The following is a 20,150-nucleotide window of genomic DNA, read 5'->3' as shown; positions in this document are numbered from 1 at the left end:
ACATATTCCCTGAGCCTAATGGCCCACATCCTGAAGTTTTAAAATAAATGGCTACAGAGATTATTGATGCAGTGGTTTTGATCTTCCAGAAGTTTCTAGCATCTAGAAAGGTCTCCATGGATTGGAAAGCAGCAACGTAAACCCACTATTCAAAAAAGGAGGAAGAGAGAAAACAGGAAACCACAGACCAGTTAACCTGACATCAGCAGCAGTGAAAATGCTAGAATTTATTCTTAGGGACACGATAACAGGACACTTAGAAAATCAGAATACAATTGGCCAGAGTCAACACGGTTTTATGAAAGGAAAATTGTGTTCGACAAATCTGTTGGAATTATTTGAGGTTGTAACAAGCAGATTAGATAAGGAGGAATGTAGTGTACTTGATTTTCAAAAAACATTTGATAAGGTGCAACATAAGAGGTTATTACAGGCTCAGAGTTGGGAGCAATATGTTGGCTGGATCGAGAATTGGTTAATGAACAGAAAACAGTAGGAATAAGCGGGTCATTTTCGGGTTGGCAGGTTGTAACTAGTGCAGTACTCGATTTGTGCTTGTGCTTTTAGAATCTATAACAATGACTTAGAAGAGTGGGCAGAGTGTAACATATTCAAGTTAAACAATGATACAAAGTTAGATGTGAAGATGGCGCAAAGAGGCTGCAAAGGGAAATGGACAGGTTAAGTCAGCGGGTAAGATTGTGAGAGATGGAATGGAGAAGTGTGAAGTTATTCACTTTAGCAGGAAAAACAGAAAATAATTTTTTTGAAAAATAGGAGAGATTAGCAGACTAGACCTATATTCCCTAGCGTTTAAATGAATAAGCGCTGATCTCTGAAACATATAACATTCTTAAGAAGCTTCAAGAGGAGATGCTGGGAAGATGCCTCCACTGGTTGAAGTCTAGAACTAGGGATCACAGTCTCAGAGTAAGGAGTCGGCCACTTAGGAATGAAATGAGGTGAAAGTTCTTCACTTGAAGGGTTATGAATCTTTGGAATTCTCTACCCCAGAGGGCTATAGATGTTCAGTTGTTGAGTATTTCCAAGACAGAGATTTTGGATATGAAGGGAATCAATAAATATGGGGATCGTGCAGTATGGTGGTTTTGAGGTAGATAATTAGACATGATCTTACTTAAAAGCAGAGAGGGTTTGAAGGGCCGAATGATCTACTCCTGTCATGTATGCTAATTGAGATTATGTGGGATTTTTAATATTTAATTTGAAATTGCAACAGGTATAAGATTTAAAAGCCACACAAAGCTTTAAAAATATACATTTGTTTCCCCATGACATTTTCTGTAAAGCTTAAACGTTAAAAGCTTGAGAACTAAACGGAGCAGAGCCATAGGAAGGGTTGTAATACAGCAACTGTTTTTTTGTGCATGTTAGTGTTTAAACTTACCGAACAAGAAACAAAAGGATTAAACTTCTAGCAATTTTCCTTCAAAGTTAGTTACCAGGGGCTGTCTTGATAATAAAACAGAGAATGGTGGGTGGTTTGTAGTTCATAATCTGCATAAAACATTACTTACGCGTCTGTGTACCCTGGGAACTTTCTCTTCCATTTTGGTTTCTTGAGTGGCTGACCATCATCATCAACAATGAAGTCATCAATATCTGCATTAAATGAAAAATCAGTTTAAAAGTATCCAAATTTCTGTAGTTTTGTTGTTGCAACACAGGTTTTGTTTATAGGGATGACAGTCTTATATACTTCAGGGTGTGGATACATTCATACAAAGACCGAAACGACACAAATGCCCTGCAATGAAGCTTAAAGATGATTTGTAGAGAGATTACATGCCACCAGCATCGAATTAGCAATTAAGAAACAATTATAATGGAAAAATCATGTTGAACGGTACACAAGTCGCAGGCAAAGTTGTGGACAGGGGGGCGGGCTAGGGGATGCAATGGGGAAAATACTGCCCGGTCATTTCCTTTTCTATCTGTTGGCTTAAGAAATACGACTTCAGTACATGGAAATTAGAGCACATCAGAAACAGGCCATTCGACCCAATGGTCCACGCCAGTGTTTATGCTCCATATGGAGTTTCCTTCCACCTTACTTCATCTAACCGTATCAATATATCCTTCTATTGCTTTCTCCCTTATATGTTTATGCAGCCTCTCCTTAAATGCAACAATGTTATTCACTCATCTACTCTTTGTGGTAGAAAGTTCCATATTCTAACCACTGTCTGGATAAAGAAGTTTCTCCTAAATTCTTCAGTGGATCTAAAGATGACTATTTTATATTTATATGATCTCTACAGGTGGAAACAGCTTCTCTACCTCTATCCTAACGAGCCCCTTCATAATTTTAAAGACCTCTATCAGGTCACCGCAGTCTTCTCTTTTCTTGCCTTCTATTCCCTTTTCCCTCACCTACATATCTCGTGAATATATTCGTTATACGCGGCAGTTATCGAGCCCCATCACCCACCACACACTGAAAACAATCACTTCAGGTGGACTAAGGCTCCTTTAGGCAAATGACAGTGTCCTGTTTGTGTCTGTCACTTAGGAACAGAAACAACTGCAACATTTGTTGCTTGGAAATAAGCAAAAAATGCAAAGCCTGATCGGATTCCAGCCAACACGCACCGACAATGACGCAGGAGATAACATAATCCTCACACACAGCTCCCCCATAGTAGCTGGGCCAACCCAAATAACTAGCAAATATTAACATACTCCCAGGCAGACAGGACCTCGGACTAACGTCTTATCTGAAAGACAGGACCTCCAACAGTACAGTGCTTATTCAGTACTGCACTGGGAACATCAGTTTAGATTGTGCGCTCAAGTCTGTGGAGTACGACTTGGACATTCAACCATCAGACTCAGAGGTGAAAGAATGACCAACTAAGCCACAACTAACACCTTTGCCCCTTTGGAACTAAAGTGTCTAAAATTGAACAAACAACTTTGTTCCCTGAATCAAATGGAATATGGATGTTAAATTTAATGTCTATTTCTGCAGAAAATAAGGTCTAGCATGTAAGGTGTGGATAGTAGCAATTTTTGCATTTGCACAACTTTTGTGCAGCCATCTAGATTTAGGAGACAAATTATGGGAAAACTGGATTGCTTAATTACACAGTATTGGTACCATGCCAGATTCTGGGGTTATTTTCTTTTATCCTCATGTAGAATAAACCAAAATATGAATCGAACACACAGCTGGATTGAAGTCCAAGGCATTCAAGATTGGGAGTGCAAAAAATAAAATGTAGTTTTGTTTTTTGAGAGCTCAATGATTAACACAAGAAATTTAAATCTGTTCATTCCCAAATGTCAACAGGCTTCCATTCTTAATGTCACAATTGTGGTAACATACCTGACTCCTCCTCTTCCTCCTCCTCCTCCTCCTCAGGAGCTACCACTGGTGCTTCAACCTGTTCTCCTTCTTCCCCTTCAAATTCTGGAAAAAGTTCATCAGCAATAGCCTCTTTTTCATGTCCCTTCTTAGAAGTTTCTTCTTCCTCCTCATCTTCATCATCAGATACTTTTTTCACACGTCGGAATTTTTGCTACAAAATCATGAAAGTTAATAATTAATTTTTGAAATTGAACTACTACAGATCAATTCAGTACTGATAAATTTTAGAGTGTAAAGAGGCAGTCAGACAGCAGTTACGTGAATGTACTTAAAATAATGAAGTACTATAGTACATTATAAGAACAAAAAGGTCAATATTTTTGGATTAAGTAGCCAACTTGAAGATTTTGCTACATTGATTACCTTAGATATGGAGCATGATTTGTGATTAACATTTGTTAAAAGAATTTTCTTTTTAAAAATATTGCACTAGATTAAGAATTAGATGCTTCATTGAAGTAAACCTTTGAAATCAGCCATTTATAATGGATCAAGAGCAGCCAAAATGAAGTCTACAGGTCAGACATCCCATACTGCTAGATAAAGGTGCCCATTGCTCCCATTTTAAAATGAAATAGGGAAAATTTGTCTTAGTCTTAGCATAGGTTCTTGTACGCTTGTACTCTAATTATTCAATTAAAAATTCTCCTATGTTCCTGTAAGTGGATTTAATTTGGTGCCATGTCTTTTATTTTGATTAGCCTGCATTTAGGATACTGTGTCTCTGGTCCACTCATATGGTTTATGATATACAGAGGCTACGGAAAAGGTTCAGAGGAAGGTCACAAGAATGATTCCCAGCTTAAAAACTTCACTCAGGCAGGCTTAAAATGCTGGGTCCATTCATTTCAATATGCCTAAACTCTGGGGAGATTCATGGCATACCATCAAAAGAAAGCTGGACTGGAGATTACGTCCAATAAAAAGGTAGGTGAATCATAGAAAGATACAGCAGAAGAGGCCCCCGTTTGGTCCATCGTGCCTGTGCTAGCTCTTTGAAAGAATGATCAATTAGTCCCACTCACCTGCTGTCTCCCCACAGCCTTGCTAATTTTCCCTCAAGTATTTATCCAATTCCCTTTTGAAAGTTGCTATGAAATCTGTTTCCATCACCCTTTCCGGCAGTGCACTCCAGATCACAGCAACAAGCTGGGTAACAAAAGATGCCCTCATGTCGCCTCTGGTGCTTTTGTCAACCACCTTAAATCTATGTCCCCTGGTAACTGACCCTTCTGCCACTGGAAACAGTTTCTCCTTATTTACTCTATCAAAACATCCATGTTTTTGAATACCTTTAATCAATTCTCCTCTTAACTTTCTCTACTTGAAGGAGAACAACCCCAATTTCTCCACATTACTGAAGTCCCTTGTGCCATTCCAGAAAATCTCTTCTGCACATTCTCCAAGACTTTGACATCCTTCCTAAGGTGGGGTGCCCAGGTCTGAACACAATACACCCACTGAGACCTAATCAGCATTTCATAAAAGGTTTAGCACAACTTCCTTGCTTTTGTACTCTAGTCCCCCATTAATAAAACCCATATGCATTTTTAAGCAGCCTTCTCATTGTCCTGCCAACTGCTATGATTTGGGTACATACAGTGCCACCTTCCCCCACCCCCCCCCACCCCACCCCACCCCCCCCCCCCCCCACCCCACCCCCCCACCCACCAACCCATCCATCACGCTGGGTGTCTCTGTTCCTTCACTTCCCTTAAAATGTTATTGTTTAGGTTATATTGCCTCTCTTTACTCTTCCTACTAAATTTTTAAAAATATTCATTCACAGGATGTGGGCATTATGAGTCCAGCATTTATTGCTCTTGAGCAGTTGGTAGTGAGCCGTTGGGCAGGGCGTTCCAGAGATTATGACCCAACAATGAAAAAACGGTGAAGCAGTTCCAAGTCAGGATGGCGTGCGACTTGCAGGAGAACTTGCAAGTGGTGCTGTTTACAGTTGACTGCTGCCCTTGCCCTTCCAGGTGATAAGAGGTTGCAGCTTTGGGAAGTGCTGCCTGAGATGCCTTGGTGAGTAGCTGAAGTATATCTTGAAGATGATACACACTGCAGACACTATGTGCTGCTAGTGGAGGGAGTGAATGTTTAAGGGGGTCCATGGGATGCCAATCAAGCAGGCTGCTTTGTCCAGATGGTGTTCAGCTTCTTGAGTCTTGTTGGAGTTACACTCATCCAGGAAGTGGAGAGTATTCCATCACACTCTTAACTTGTGCCTTGCAGATAATGGAAGGGCTTTGTAGAATCAAGAGGTTAGTCACTTGCCATAGAATTCCCAGCCTCTGACCTGCACTTATAGCCACAGTATTTATGTGGCTAGACCAGTTAAATTTCTGGTCAATGGTGACCACCCTCCACTCCAGACGTTGATGGTGGGGGATTCAGCGATGGCAATGTCATTGAATGCCAAGGAGAGGTGGTTAGATTCTCTGTTAGAAGAGGTCATTGCCAGGCACATGTGGTATAACTGTTGCTTGCCACCTATCAGCACAAGCCCGAATGTTGTTCATGTGTTGCTGTATGCAGACACGGACTGCTTCAATATATGAGGAGTCGCAAATGGTACTGAACACGCTGCAATCATCAGCGAACATTCCCACTTCTGACCTTATGAAGGAGGAAAGGTCATTGATGAAGCAGCTGTATATGGTTGGGTCTAGGACACTGCCCCGAGGAGCTCCTGCAATGATTGGCCTCCAAAAGCGCAATCATCTTCCTTTGTGCTAGATATGACTCCAGCACTAAAGAGCTTTCCTTGGATTGCCATTGACTTCAGTTTTACTGAGGCTCCCTGATGCCATATTCAGTCAAATGCTATCTTGATATCAAGGGCAGTCACTTTCACCTCACCTCTGCAATTCAGTTCTTTTGTCCATGTTTGGACCAAGGCTGTAATGAAGTCTGGAACCCAGTGTCCTGGCAGAACCCAAAATGAGGATTCCGAAGAAGGGTCACTGACCCGAAACGTTAGCTCTGCTTCTCTTTTCACAGATGCTGCCAGATCTGCTGAGTGGTTCCAGCATTTCTTGTTTTTAATCCAAAATGAGGATTGTTGAGTAGGTTACTGGTAAGTAAGTACAATTTTATAGCACTGTTGATGACACCTTCCATCAGTTTGCTGATTGAGAGTGGACTGATGGGCGGTAATTGGCTGCATTGGATTTATCCTACTTTTTGTAGACAGGACATATCCGGGCAGTTTCCCACTTTGTTGGGCAGATGCCAGTGTTGTAGATGTACTAGAAGAGCTTCGCTAGAGACGTGGCTAGTTCTGAAGCACGTCTCTTCAGCATTGCGCCCGGGAAGTTGCTGGGGCCTTTGCAGTATCTCGTACCGCAGCCTTGGGTATCACGTGGAGTGAATGGAATTGGCTGAAGACTGGCTTATGCGATGCTGTTATGCCTCAGGAGGCCGTGATGGATCATCTACTTGGCACATCTGGCTGAAAATGGTTGCAAACGTTTCAGCTTTGTCTTTTGCACTTCAATGCTGGGCTCTGTCTTCATTGAGAATTACGCTGTTTATGAAGCTCCCTACCCTGTTATTTGTTTAACTGTCCACCACCATGCACAATGTGGCAGGATTGCAGAGCTTTGATATGATCTATTGGATGTCAGAATTGCTTAGCTGTCTACAGCATGTTGCTTCCACTGTCTTGCAAGCATGTAGTCCTGTGTTGTAGCTTTACCAGGTTGGCCACTTGGTGTTGCTCCTGGCATGTTCCTCTATATTCCTCATGGAACCAGGGTTGGTCCCCTGGCTTGATGGCATGGTAAACTGAGGAATATGCCAGGCCTTGTGTTACAGATTGTGGTGAAACACAATTCTGCTGCTGCTGATGGGTCGCAGCACCTCAAACATGCCCAGTTTTGAGCACCAGATCTCGTTTAGTAGAATGGTAGAAGGGGATGCCCTCAGTGTCAAGATGGGACTTCATCTCCACAAGGATTGTGCTAGATCACTGCTACCAATACTGTCATGGACCAATGCATCTATGACAGCTAGAATGGTGAGGATAAGGTCAGGTAGGTTTTTCCCTGGTATTGGTTCTCTGATCATCTGCTGCAGGCCCAGTACGGAGGTTAGGGCCTTCAGGACTTGGCCAGCTGAGTCAGTAGTGGTGCTATCAAACTACTCCTGGTGATGGACATTTGAGTCCCCCACTGAGATTAGATTCTGTGCTCTTGCTACCCCTCAGTGCTCCTTCCAAGTGGTTTTCAACATGGAGGAGTACGGATTCATGATGAGAGAGGGCAGTAGGTGATAAACAGTACGAGGCTTCCTTGGTTATGTTTGACCGGAGCCATGAGACTTCATAGGGTCTGGAGTTAATGTTGAGGTATCCCAGGGTCAATCCCTCTCAACTGTATACCACTGTGCTGCCACCTCTGGTGGGTCTGTCCTGCTGGTGCGAGAGGATATACACAGGGATGGTAATGCTGGTGTCTGGGATATTGGCTGAAAGGTATGATTCTGTGAATATGACTATGCCAGACTGTTTTTTGACTGGTCAGTGGGACAGCTCTCCCAATTTTTGCACAAGGGCGGCACAGTGGCGCAGTGGTTAGCACCGCAGCCTCACAGCTCCAGCGACCCGCGTTCAATTCTGGGTACCCTCTGTGCGGAGTTTGCAAGTTCTCCCTGTGACCGCGTGGGTTTTCGCCGGGTGCTCCGGTTTCCTCCCACAGCCAAAGACTTGCAGGTTGTTAGGTAAATTGGCCATTATAAATTGCCCCTAGTATAGGTAGGTGGTAGGGGAAGGTGGGGATGTGGTAGGAATATGGGATTAGTGTAGGATTAGTATAAATGGGTGGTTGATGGTCGGCACAGACTTGGTGGGCCGAAGGGCCTGTTTCAGTGCTGAATCTCTAAATAAATAAAAATAAATAAAGTCCCCAGATGTTAGTGAGGAGGACTTTGCAGTAGAGGCCTGCTACCCGACCCGAACCCAACAGGACCCGTGTCGATATGTGTCGGATTCGGGTTGGGCTCATCTTCCGGGGCCGGACACACACGGTAAGTGCTCGGCTGGTTAAGTATTAAAAAAAAAACTTATCTGAGCTAGGAGTCCAGGACGAAACTGAGTCTGCGCAATGCGCGAGTGACGTCTCATGCATGCAGCTTCTTGCAGGTTCGATGTCAGGAAGGTAAGTAAACAGATGGTCGGGTCGGGCTGAATAGTGGCGGGTTCGGTGCAGAATCGGAGGGACTTGGGACGGGTCAGGCCCGCTGTGGTTCGGTCGGGCTCTTCTTCCCAACCTAAAGCAGGCCTTTACTTTGCAGGATCGAACAGATGTGCCTTTGCCATATCCAAATCTTGTAGCTAGGTTGACGCTTGGTGGTCTGTCCGGTTGTATTATTATTATTTTTTTGTAGTGGCTTTGATTTAACTGAATGGCTTACAAGGTCCTTTCAGGGGTCAACCACACTGTTGTGGGTCTGAGTCACATAGAGGCCAGATTGGGTAAGGATGTCAGATTTCCTTCCCTAAACATTAATGAATCAGATTTTTTTTTTTAATGATAGTCCCAGTAGTTTCATGGTCACCATTACTGAAGCTAGCTTTTTAATTCCAGATTTCTGTTCATTAACTGAATTCAAATTCTCCAGCTGTCATGATGGGAATAGAACTCATGTCTCCAGATTACTAGTCCAAGCCTCTGGATTGCTAGTCTAATAACATAACCACTATTCTACATAATAGACTTGGTCGCAAAATTAAAACCCATGAGAAATACATCAATCCACACTTCCCTGCATTAAATTTCATCTGCCATGTGCTTGTCCATTTCACCAGTCTGACCACGCCTTCCTGAAGTCTGCTACTATCCTTATTGTTAACTATATTTCCGAGTTCATGTCATCTCCAAATCTCAAAATTATGCTCTGTATACCCAAAGTTAGATCATTCATATAGATCAAAAAAGAGCAGTAGCTCCAATAGTGACCCCTGCAGAATACCACTGTACACTTCCATCCAGTCTGATAAACAAATCATTCACCACTACTCTCTGCTTCTGTCCCATAGCCAATTTTGTATCCACGCTGTCCCTTTAATCCCAGCTTTAATTTTGCCAACAAATTTATTATACGATGCTTGGACAAACACCTTTTGAAAGTCCATATACACAGAAACTGCACTGTCATTAACCCACTCTGTTACTTCAAAGAAATGGATAATGCAAGTATGATCAGTGGATCTTGGACTAGCTTTCAACCACTTTAAGGGTAAGGGGACTATAGATGTATTTTCAAGAATTAACCCCCTCCCCACTGCCCCAACTTTTAATCTGGTATTTTGCCTCTCCCAGGAGTTTACATGGCTATTGGTGGGTAGGGGGGGGGGGTGTCTAATCCTGAGGCTTCAGATATCACAACTGTGTGGGACAAGTAGGATGGGCCAGATGGTCGTTTCCTGCCCATCATTTCCATATGTTCACATCATCCTACACATAGAAAATATAAATTTACAATTTGTCTTCTGAAGCAATTTTATTTATTTTAATTATTTTTGTTAGTGCAAAATTCCAAACTACAGATCAAATTGCCAGAGGAAAGCAGTTGCATACAACTTGGCCATTCAGCTCAAGGCCCAAATATCCAAATAGCCATTTTTCTCCTGTAAATGTGTCTTAGTACGTTAAGTGCGGTGGGCAGGGTAAGTATTGCTATTTAACTGACTGGTATTCAAAAGCAGATAGAATAGTTCCGAGTGAGCAAAGTCCTCGTGGAAAGCCCAAAACTCAGTCAGTTGGGACTGAACAAGAGAACAGCTGAATGAGAATGACAACAGACAAACAGCTGCAGAGAAGAGTATAATAGCGAGGCCTTGCGAACCTGATGTCCAAATTAGTTACAAGTGATTGAAAGAAGATTCTACTGAATTCATGTTAAAACTTTACTGAAACCTGCTAGTTATTTTGGGCTGATCAAAATGTATATAAAATCTCACACTGTAATTACAGAATTTAGACCCAGCTCTTCTCTCAAGATTTTATTTCACTCATTTAAAACTGGACTAGTTGTTTTGACAACATTTAACAAAAACCCTGGCATTTACTCTGTGCCAGCTTGAAGTAAAAACAATGCCATCTATTTGTTATAGTTTTGCAGAGTTAGCTTTTCAAGGTCATAAGTGAGGTTTTCTGAGTTTCAATTTGCACAAATCACTTCAATTATACTGAAAAATTGCTTCACTTTAACACTGTGGTCACTAATATACTTATCAGGAAGGTTTTCAGCTAAGCTAATAGTTTAACTTTTGCTTGTGCAAAACTCTTAATTCATCATTTCAAATTGTACCCACTACTAACACTGACAGACCTGTAACTACCAGTAGCTCACCAAGCCTGGTGTTGCATAGTTTGAAATGCTCTTCTCTAACTGAAACCCAAGTTAAGACAAAATCTGTAACTGAACTGATATGAATTTCAAGTATACATGATACAAAATAAATTCAAAGGTGCACCATTTTGATTTGTTAAAATCCTGAGACAAAGCTGGCTTAATATTCATCTCTTTTGAACATATGCAGTGTTTCAACATACTGTCATTGGAAGTAATTAATAGCAATTTTTTTTTACTTTAGATAAACATACAAATTCCACTACTTTTTCATTAAATAGTAAATCCTGAACTACCAAATAGTTTTCTGTTAAATCAAAAGAATTAGCTTTACCCTTTTGACTTTGACACCCAGGTTTTCCTCAATTAGGTCAAAATCATCATCTTCCAGCCTGTCATCATAAGCTGCACATAGTAAGAAAACAATTGAAATATTTATATCACATTGTGGATATAATCTCTATAATGCATGTTTCTATATTTCATGAAGACTATTTAAAAAATGTTATTTCAGTAGAATATTCACAAGTATCTACTCAAATAGTTTGACATCATCACTGTCACCTTCCATGCAAGGGTATATTACACCCCCAAAAATCCTGAGAATGTTGACTGTCTCCTCCTTCCATTAAAATAGTCAAAATCAGGAATTTCTAGATTACAAGACAATATTTGCAGATATTTTTCAAAGGAGGAATCTTTATGGGAGACGTTTTTAAAAAAAATTCTATATTTAAAATTCTCCAACAGATGGTGCACATTCTTTGTGAATCAAGCAAATATATGTTACAACTATAAGCAAGAAAGAAAAATATCAATGTCTTAGCTTTGTAGTCTCTGAATTTCTACCATAGAAAAAGAAATGGATTTTAAAACTGACTTTTACGCTTTCTTTTCCTGGCGTTAGCATCGGAACCTCCAGAACCTTCACTGGCTCCATCATCCTCCTCCTCCTCCTCTTCCTCATCATCATCTTCTAAATCATCATTAATGAAGTCCTTTAAATTTCCCTGCTCATCCTGGTCATCTGCATTTTCATCCTCCTCCTCTTCTGGTGGGGTGAACACAAAAACTATAAGCATCTTGAAAATAAAGTTTAGATATCTAGCTCCTAAAACTGGAGCTGCATGCATTAAACCACGTACTTTTGAGAGTCTGACATGATGAGTTCTTCTTCTGCCGCCTTCACACCATGCCCACTTTCTCTGGCCAAGAGGCTTCCCTGTGCACACTGAATATTTTCTCCCATCTTCAAGATTCCTATTCCACCTTAACCCCTCCCCAGTATGTTCATTGCCAATTACATTAGTTGCGTCAGTTTCTCCACTTCCTTCACACAAATTGGTCTCACTCTGAGCTTGCAACACGCTCAACCCAAACATCGTTATCAAACCTGCTGATAAGGAAGGGGCTGTTGTTGTACCTCTATGTTCTGGAGGCTGAATGCCATCATCTCCTAGACCGACAATGGCCTCTTCTCTGGAGATCATCTCCCCACCCCCCCCCCCACCCGACCATGATCGTCATTTTAATGCAAACCCACTTCTACCTCCTCCCCAAGTGCCATAAAGAGGCCTACTTCAGTATAACCATTGTTTCAGCCTGTTCCTGCCCCAGGGAACGTATTTCTTCTCACCTCAACTTAAGCCTTCTCTCCTTGTTCAGTCTCTACCCAACTACATTCGTATCTTTTCTGATGCCTGTCATCACTTCAACCAATTACAATTTCCTGGCCTTAAACCTCTCCTCTGCACTGGTCATAACATATACAGTTCCCCTACACCTCCAGCCTGCAATCCCTCTGCTTCTTCTTTCAACAGTTGTTTACCTGTCTCCATTCATTATCACCTTCCTCACACTGAATGAATTTTTAAGTAAAAGTTAATCACTTCTTCCAAGTGCAGAAGGCACCTGAGAATACCACCACATCCAAGTTTCCCTCCAAGTCATACGCCATCCTGATTTGGAAATATACTGCTGTTCCTTCATTGTTGCAGGGTCAAAATCCTGGAACTCCCTAACTACCATTGCTGTGGGAGTAACTTCAACATACAGACTACAACAGTTCAAGAAGTCAGATCACTATCACCTTCTCAAGGGCATTTAGAGAAGGACAATACAGTTGCACTGTGTAATGCTCAATATATTATTCTGTTGTGAAATGTAATTGAGGGCCACATACTATTTGGAAATCTAAAGCTTAAATGGGGTAGAGAGGCAAAGAGATCTAGCGGTACAGATACACAAATCACTAAAAATAGCAATGCAGGTTAATAAGGCCATTAAAAAGCAAACACAGCACTGAGGTTCATTTCTAGAGAGTTGGAATTGAAAAACAGAAATAATAAATTTGTGTAGAGCCTTGATTAGGCCATTACAGTACTATGCAGAGTTCTGGTCGCCATATTATAAAAATTATAGAGGTACTGGAGAAGGTAGAACTCAGAGGTTGTACATGTCAGGAAAGTTTAACAGGCTGGAGCTCTTGACTCCAGAAAAGGGAAGGCTGAGGAATGACCTAATAATACATAATTAAGATTATGAAAAAGAGCTGATAGGGTAGATGTAGAGAAATGTTACCACTTGTGGGGAAGACCATAACTAGGGGCCATAAATACAAGATAGTCACGAATAAATCCAATGAGAAATTTAGGAGAAACAGTGTTTATCCAGAGAGTGATTAGAATGTGGAAATTGTTACCACAAGTAATACTTGAGCTAAACAGCATAAATATATTTGAGAGAAAGCTAGATAAACATATGCTTATTTAAAAGATAACAGAAAGGATTCGGTCATGCTGAAAGTTAGATGAAGAGGAATGTGAGGAGGCTGGTGTGGAACATAAGCACCAGCACGAATCCATTGGGCCAAAAGGCCTGTATCTATGCTTTACATGCTACGTAAAAATTTGGTAATTTAAGGCCGGGCATCAGAAAAGTGACTTCAAAAGCTAACAGGTTTATCATGAGAACCAAAATGCTTCACTAGCGTCCTCCAGGCAGGAATTTGCCATCCCTACCCGAAACTTCATGTATAAAATGAACAACAGCATAATGGTTATGTAACTAGACTAGTAACACAAAGAACAGCCAGGCGCTGCACAAATGACTACTGGCAACACCTATGCAGTCATATTCAGCTGGCCTCAGACACGGGAAACATCAGAGGAATGTATGATGGCATTAAGACAGCTTTTGGGCCAACCATCAAGAAGATCGTCCACTCAAATCTAAATCAGGGGACACAATCACTGACCAATGCAAGCAAATGGACCGCTGGGTTGAGCACTACCTAAAACTGTACTCCAGGGAGAAAGTTGTCACTGAGACTGCCCTCAATGCAGCCCAGCCTCTACCAGTCATGGATGAGCAGGACGTACAGCCAACAAAATCGGAACTCAGTGATGCCGTTGATTCTCTAGCCAGCAGAAAAGCCCCTGGGAAGGACGGCATTACCCCTGAAATAATCAAGAGTGCCAAGCCTGCTATACTCTCAGCACTACATGAACTGCTTTGCCTGTGCTGGGACGTGGCAGCAGTACCTCAGGACATGCGCAATGCCAATATCATCACTCTCTATAAAAACAAAGGTGACCGCGGTGACTGCAACAATTATCGTGGAATCTCCCTGCTCAGCATAGTGGGGAAAGTCTTTGCTCGAGTCGCTTTAAACAGGCTCCAGAAGCTGGCTGAGCGCGTCTACCCTGAGGCACAGTGTGGCTTTCGTGCAGAGAGATCGACCATTGACATGCTGTTCTCCCTTCGTCAGATACAGGAGAAATGCCTCGAACAACAGATGCCCCTCTACATTGCTTTCATTGATCTCACCAAAGCCTTTGACCTCGTCAGCAGACGTGGTCTCTTCAGACTACTAGAAAAGATCAGATGTCCACCAAAGCTACTAAGTATCACCTCATTCCATGACAACATAAAAGGCACAATTCAGCATAGCAGCACCTCATCAGACCCCTTTCCTATCCTGAGTGGCGTGAAACAGGGCTGTGTTCTCGCACCCACACTGTTTGGGATTTCCTTCTCCCTGCTGCTCTCACATGCGTTCAAGTCTTCAGAAGAAGGAATTTTCCTCCACACAAGATCAGATGGCAGGTTGTTCAACCTTCCCCGTCCAAGAGTGAAGACCAAAGTACGGAAAGTCCTCATCAGGGAACTCCTCTTTGCTAACGATGCTGCATTAACAACTCACACTGAAGAGTGTCTGCAGAGACTCATTGACAGGATTGCGGCTGCCTGCAACGAATTTGGCCGAACCATCAGCCTCAAGAAAACGAACATCATGGGACAGGACGTCAGAAATGCTCCATCCATCAATATCGGCGACCATGCTCTGGAAGTGGTTCAAGAGTTCACCTACCTAGGCTCAACTATCACCAGTAACATGTCTCTCAATGCAGAAATCAACAAGCGCATGGGAAAGGCTTCCACTGCTATGTCCAGACTGGCCAAGAGAGTGTGAGAAAATGGCGCACTGACACGGAACACAAAAGTCCGAGTGTATCAAGCTTGTGTCCTCAGTACCTTGCTCTATGGCAGTGAGGCCTGGACGACGTATGTCAGCCAAGAGCGACGTCTCAATTCATTCCATCTTCGCTGCCTCCGGAGAATACTTGGCATCAGGTGACAGGACCGTATCTCCAGCACAGAAGTCCTCGAGGCAGCCAACATCCTCAGCTTACACACACTACTGAGTCAGCGGCGCTTGAGATGGCTTGGCCATGTGAGCCGCATGGAAGATGGCTGGATCCCCAAAGACACATTGTACAACCAGCTCGCCACTGGTATCAGACCCACTGGCCGTCCATGTCTCCGCTTTAAAGACGTCTGCAAAAGCGACATGAAGTCCTGTGACATTGATCACAAGTCGTGGGAGTCAGTTGCCAGTGATCACCAAAGCTGGCGGGCAGCCATAAAGGCGGGGCTAAAGTGTGGCGAGTCGAAGAGACTTAGCAGTTGGCAGGAAAAAAGACAGAAGCGCAAGGCGAGAGCCAACTGTGTAACAGCCCCGACAAACAAATTTTTCTGCAGCACCTGTGGAAGAGTCTGTCACTCTAGAATTGGCCTTTATAGCCACTCCAGATGCAGCTCCACAAACCACTGACCACCTCCAGGCGCTTACCCATTGTCTCTCGAGACTAGGAGGCCAAAGAAGAAGAAGAATCCAGAGATCTGGATGAATGCTCCGGAGAAATGAATTCAACTCCCATCATGGAAGCTGGGGAATTTGAATTCATTTAGTTAAATAAATCTGGAATTAAAAGCTACAATTGGTGATGGTCAAACTATCGGATTGGAGTAAAAAATCTCTCCAGTTTACGATTGCCCTTTAGAGACGGAAATCTACCATCATATTAAGTCTGGCCTACATGTGACTCCAGATTCACAGCAATGTGGTTGACTCTTAACTGTCCTCTGAAATGGCCTAGCAAACCACTCAGTTGTATCAAATCACTACAAAACAATGTGAAAAATAAAACCCGACGAACCATCCAACATCGATCTAGGCACCAGATATGACAAAGGCACACCCTGCCCAGAGGGCCCTGCAAAGTCCTCCACACTAACATCTGGGGACCTGTGCCAAAACTGGAAAAGCAGTCTCACAGACTAATCAACAGTCTGACATGGTCATACTCACAGAATCATACCTGTTAGCCAATAGTCCAGACTCCTCAACCACCACCCGTAGATATGTCCTGTCCCACTGGCAGGACAGACCCACCAGATGTGGTGGCACAATGGGATACAGTCAGGGGGGAGTCCTCTTGGGAGTCCTCAACATTTACAGTGGACTTCACAAAGGTCTAACAAAGGCAAGGAAACCTCCTGTTTAAAACCTCTACAGCCCTCCCTCAAGCAATAAATTAGCATTCCTCCATTTGGAAGCACCATGTAGCAAGGGCACAGAATGTAGTGAACGTCCAACACCAAGACTGGCTCAGTAGCACCGCTACTGACCAAGCTAGGCAAGTCCTGAAGGACATATCTGCCAGACCAGACTTGCAGGTGGTGGCGAGAGAGCCAAAACAATGAAAAAATGTACCCTACCTTGTCCTCACCAATCTAGATGTATCTATCCAGGACAGTACTGATAGGCGTGACCACCGCACAGTCCTTACGGAGATGAATTCTTGTCTTCACACTGAGGACACCCTCTATTGTGTTGCGTGGCACAACCAACATGTTAACTGGGATAGATTCAGAGCAGATCTAGCAGCTCAAAACTGGGCATCCATGAGGCGCAGTCGCCCATCAGCAGCAGAATTGAATTCCACCACAATCTGTAACCTCATGGTCCGGCATATCCCTCACTCTACTGTTACTATCAAGCCAGGGGACCATCCCTGGTTCACTGAGGAGAGCTAGAGAGCATGCCAGAAGGAGCACCAGATATATATAAAAATGAGATGCCAACCTGGTGAAGTTACAACACAGGACTACATGCACACTAAACAATGGAAGTAGCATGCTATAGACAGAGCTAAGTGATGCCACAACCAACAGAACAGATCAGAGCTCTGCAGTCCTGCCGCATCTAGTCATGAATTGTGGTGGACTATTAAACAACTAATGGAAGGAGGAGGGTTCATGAACAACCCCATCCTCAATGATGACAGAGCCCATCATGTCAATGCAAAAGACAAGGCTGAAGCATTTGCAACTATCTTCAGTCAGAAATACCGAGTGGATGATCCATCTCAACCTCCTCCTGAGCTCCCCAGCTTCATAGATGCCAGTCTTGAGCCAATTCAATTCACTCAATGTGATATCAAGAAACGGCTGAGCACACTGGATACAGCAAAGGCTATTGGTCCCAACAATATCCCAATTGTAATGCTGAAGACTTCTGCTCCAGGACCAGCCGCACCCCTTGCCAAGCCAGTACAGCAACAACACTGGCATCTACCCAAAAAAAAAAGCAAAATTGCCCACGTGTCCTATCCACAAAAAGGACAAATTCAATCTGGCCAATCACTGCCCCATCAGTCAACTCTCAATTATCAGCAAACTGATGGAAGGCGTCATCAACAGTGCTATCAACTGGCACTTACTCACCAAAACTGAGATTGATAGATTTTTAAAGAAGATAATGAGTATCAAAGAATAAGAAAAAAATGGATAAACAGTGTTAAGGCACATATAGCCGTGATCTATCGGAATGGTGGAACAGACTCAATGGGCTGAATTGCTTACTCCAATGCTTTCAACAAAATCTGGTTGTACAAAATCCAATCCCAATCACATGACTTTGTCACCAAATCCACGAACACGAATTTCAGAAAAACAGGCTGTATATACTGTGAAAACTTTTGAATATTTTTGACATGAACATGTGGATCATTGTAATACTGCACACAGATATCAAGTAGCATCATCCAAAACCAGCATACAGACATATCACAGACAGAAAGAACCCACGTGTTTGTATTTACATTTTGTTTTCACCATTTCACTCAGTAAAACATAATAAATATTAATATACATGTTTGGAAACTGGATTTCAGAACAGCTTTGTTGCTCAATGCCCAGTATCACCAGTACTTACAAAAAGCTGCCTTTAACTAGGTCGAGTGACCATTTTATTTGTCATCCTGGAGAAAATGGCTCTATTTCCATAATTCAACTAACCTTTACAATAAGTGAAAGCATATATTATAGATATTAATATTGAACAGGTCACTTTCAGTACACTTAAAGTATTAGCTTAGCTCTATTACATTATGATTCCTTGAGTCAGAGGACTGTGCTATGAACTTAAAACAGACAGTCGGAAGTGCACCTATTGATTGAGATGCCAAATTGAGTCCTCAGTCTCCATCAGCCCTTTCAGGTGGGCATAGCTGATCTCAATGTTATTTGAAGAGCAGGAAGCTCAACAATCGTCTGTCAGCCACCATCAAAACATAAACTGTGATTTATTTGCTATTTGTAGAACCTTACGTGCAAATTGGTTGATATTTGTCTACACAACAGTAACTTTTCAAAAGTTATCAGTTGTATAACTTTGAAATATCCTGAGGATGTGATAATGCGCTATGCAAATAAAACATCTTTCTTACACGATGCCCCAGATAAGGATGTGTGCTTTAATCTTATATTAACCAAATTCCAAATCTTCTTTACATGGAAAATAAAGAAAATTAGGTCACCTGTCCCTCACATTACCCTTGTGCAGCTTCCAGAGACTGGTTAATTGTTTACAATGGAGAACATATAGGTTCGTGTTTATGCTGTAATACCGTTCCACATACCATCGTCATCTTCCATGAATTTCTTGGACTTCTTCTGCACTACTGTTCCTTCTTCATTGTACTCTTCCTCAGACTCCTCAGCTTCACTCTCCACAAAGTCAGACATGTTTGCAGCCCCTGCACAGTGAAAGGAGGGAGCGGTTTAAGTGAAACACAACATTTACATGTCATCCACAGTAATATAGAACCGAACAAAAATCTTAATTTGACCAGTTAAAAGAGTGTTCACTAAACGGATGACAAAATCTAAATTATGTAACATTTTATTAAGACGATAAAATGTGCGTGTTCGCTGCGAAGGAAGGAAGGTTTAAATTTCTTCAGATTTTAAATTACATAATGGAACTGCGTTTAAGAATGTGCCTTTCTGATATTTTAAGGTAATGAGTGCGGTGGTGGTGTAGAATCACAAGGAGGCCTGCCTTACGATCTGGCCTGCGCAATCCTCATGATAATTATATGCACAAGGGGGTCAACTGAGGAATAAACGGATCAGAAGCAGTGGAATGGACATGGCCTGAAGTCTTTTCTGGGATAGGATTCGGCGCTGGGAGGACTTGCGGCCTAGTGCGGGTGTCAGAGCCTCCAGCAGAGTGCGAAAGCAGCAGAACCCCGCTTGAACAACACAGATCGTCGCACCGGCAGCGCGGGAACAGTTTACAGAAACAATCGATTGTTGTAAAAAAACGCAAACGGGAATCAGCACCTCACTAAGATCTTTTAAAAAAAGCCCAAATGCCCGATAATCCTGAGAAAGGAGAATCCAATTAACGATGCGGAGCCAGCACGGAAATGCTTTAAAAATGGCTGCCCGTGTGCATCCACCAAACCCCCACCCGGCACCTTCACTCCCCTCCATCCAGTTCCGGGACAGGACACAAACACCAAAATACATTGAATGAATCACTGGACTCCAAGCGCCACCTACACGTCAGTTCAACCAGCTCTCACTCATTGTAACAATGTATGTCACCTAAATAAGAGTGTATTAAATATTTACAGCACAAGTCATGTTATGGGCTCCCATAAAATAGGCAGTTTCACAGTGAGTTAAGAGTCTAAACTAAATGCATCAGTTAGGTGGCACAAGCCCAGTATGAAAGTTTTTTTTTGGAACCTGTATCACTAGAATG

The 20,150-nt window shown here is 42.5% G+C and overlaps 1 protein-coding gene across 1 annotated transcript in view; it reads right to left on the bottom strand.

The window, feature by feature from the left end:
* The window catches only part of supt6h (SPT6 homolog, histone chaperone and transcription elongation factor), a 73,725-nt gene extending 53,882 nt beyond the window's left edge, over nucleotides 1-19,843 (bottom strand). The window contains exons 1-6 of the mRNA XM_068010380.1: nucleotides 19,724-19,843; nucleotides 19,018-19,134; nucleotides 11,631-11,801; nucleotides 11,085-11,155; nucleotides 3,350-3,542; nucleotides 1,539-1,623 (exon numbers count right to left, since the gene is read on the bottom strand). Of these exons, the coding sequence (XP_067866481.1) occupies nucleotides 1,539-1,623; nucleotides 3,350-3,542; nucleotides 11,085-11,155; nucleotides 11,631-11,801; nucleotides 19,018-19,123 (626 nt within the window). The 5' untranslated portion in view covers nucleotides 19,124-19,134; nucleotides 19,724-19,843. The remainder of the gene's footprint in view (nucleotides 1-1,538; nucleotides 1,624-3,349; nucleotides 3,543-11,084; nucleotides 11,156-11,630; nucleotides 11,802-19,017; nucleotides 19,135-19,723) is intronic.
* Nucleotides 19,844-20,150: the final 307 nt, after the last annotated feature.

This window comes from Heterodontus francisci, chromosome 30 (assembly GCF_036365525.1).
Source record: "Heterodontus francisci isolate sHetFra1 chromosome 30, sHetFra1.hap1, whole genome shotgun sequence".
NCBI lineage: Eukaryota > Metazoa > Chordata > Chondrichthyes > Heterodontiformes > Heterodontidae > Heterodontus > Heterodontus francisci.
The sequence above is the reverse complement of the archived record's forward strand: the minus strand, read 5'-3'. Positions and strand labels throughout refer to the sequence as shown.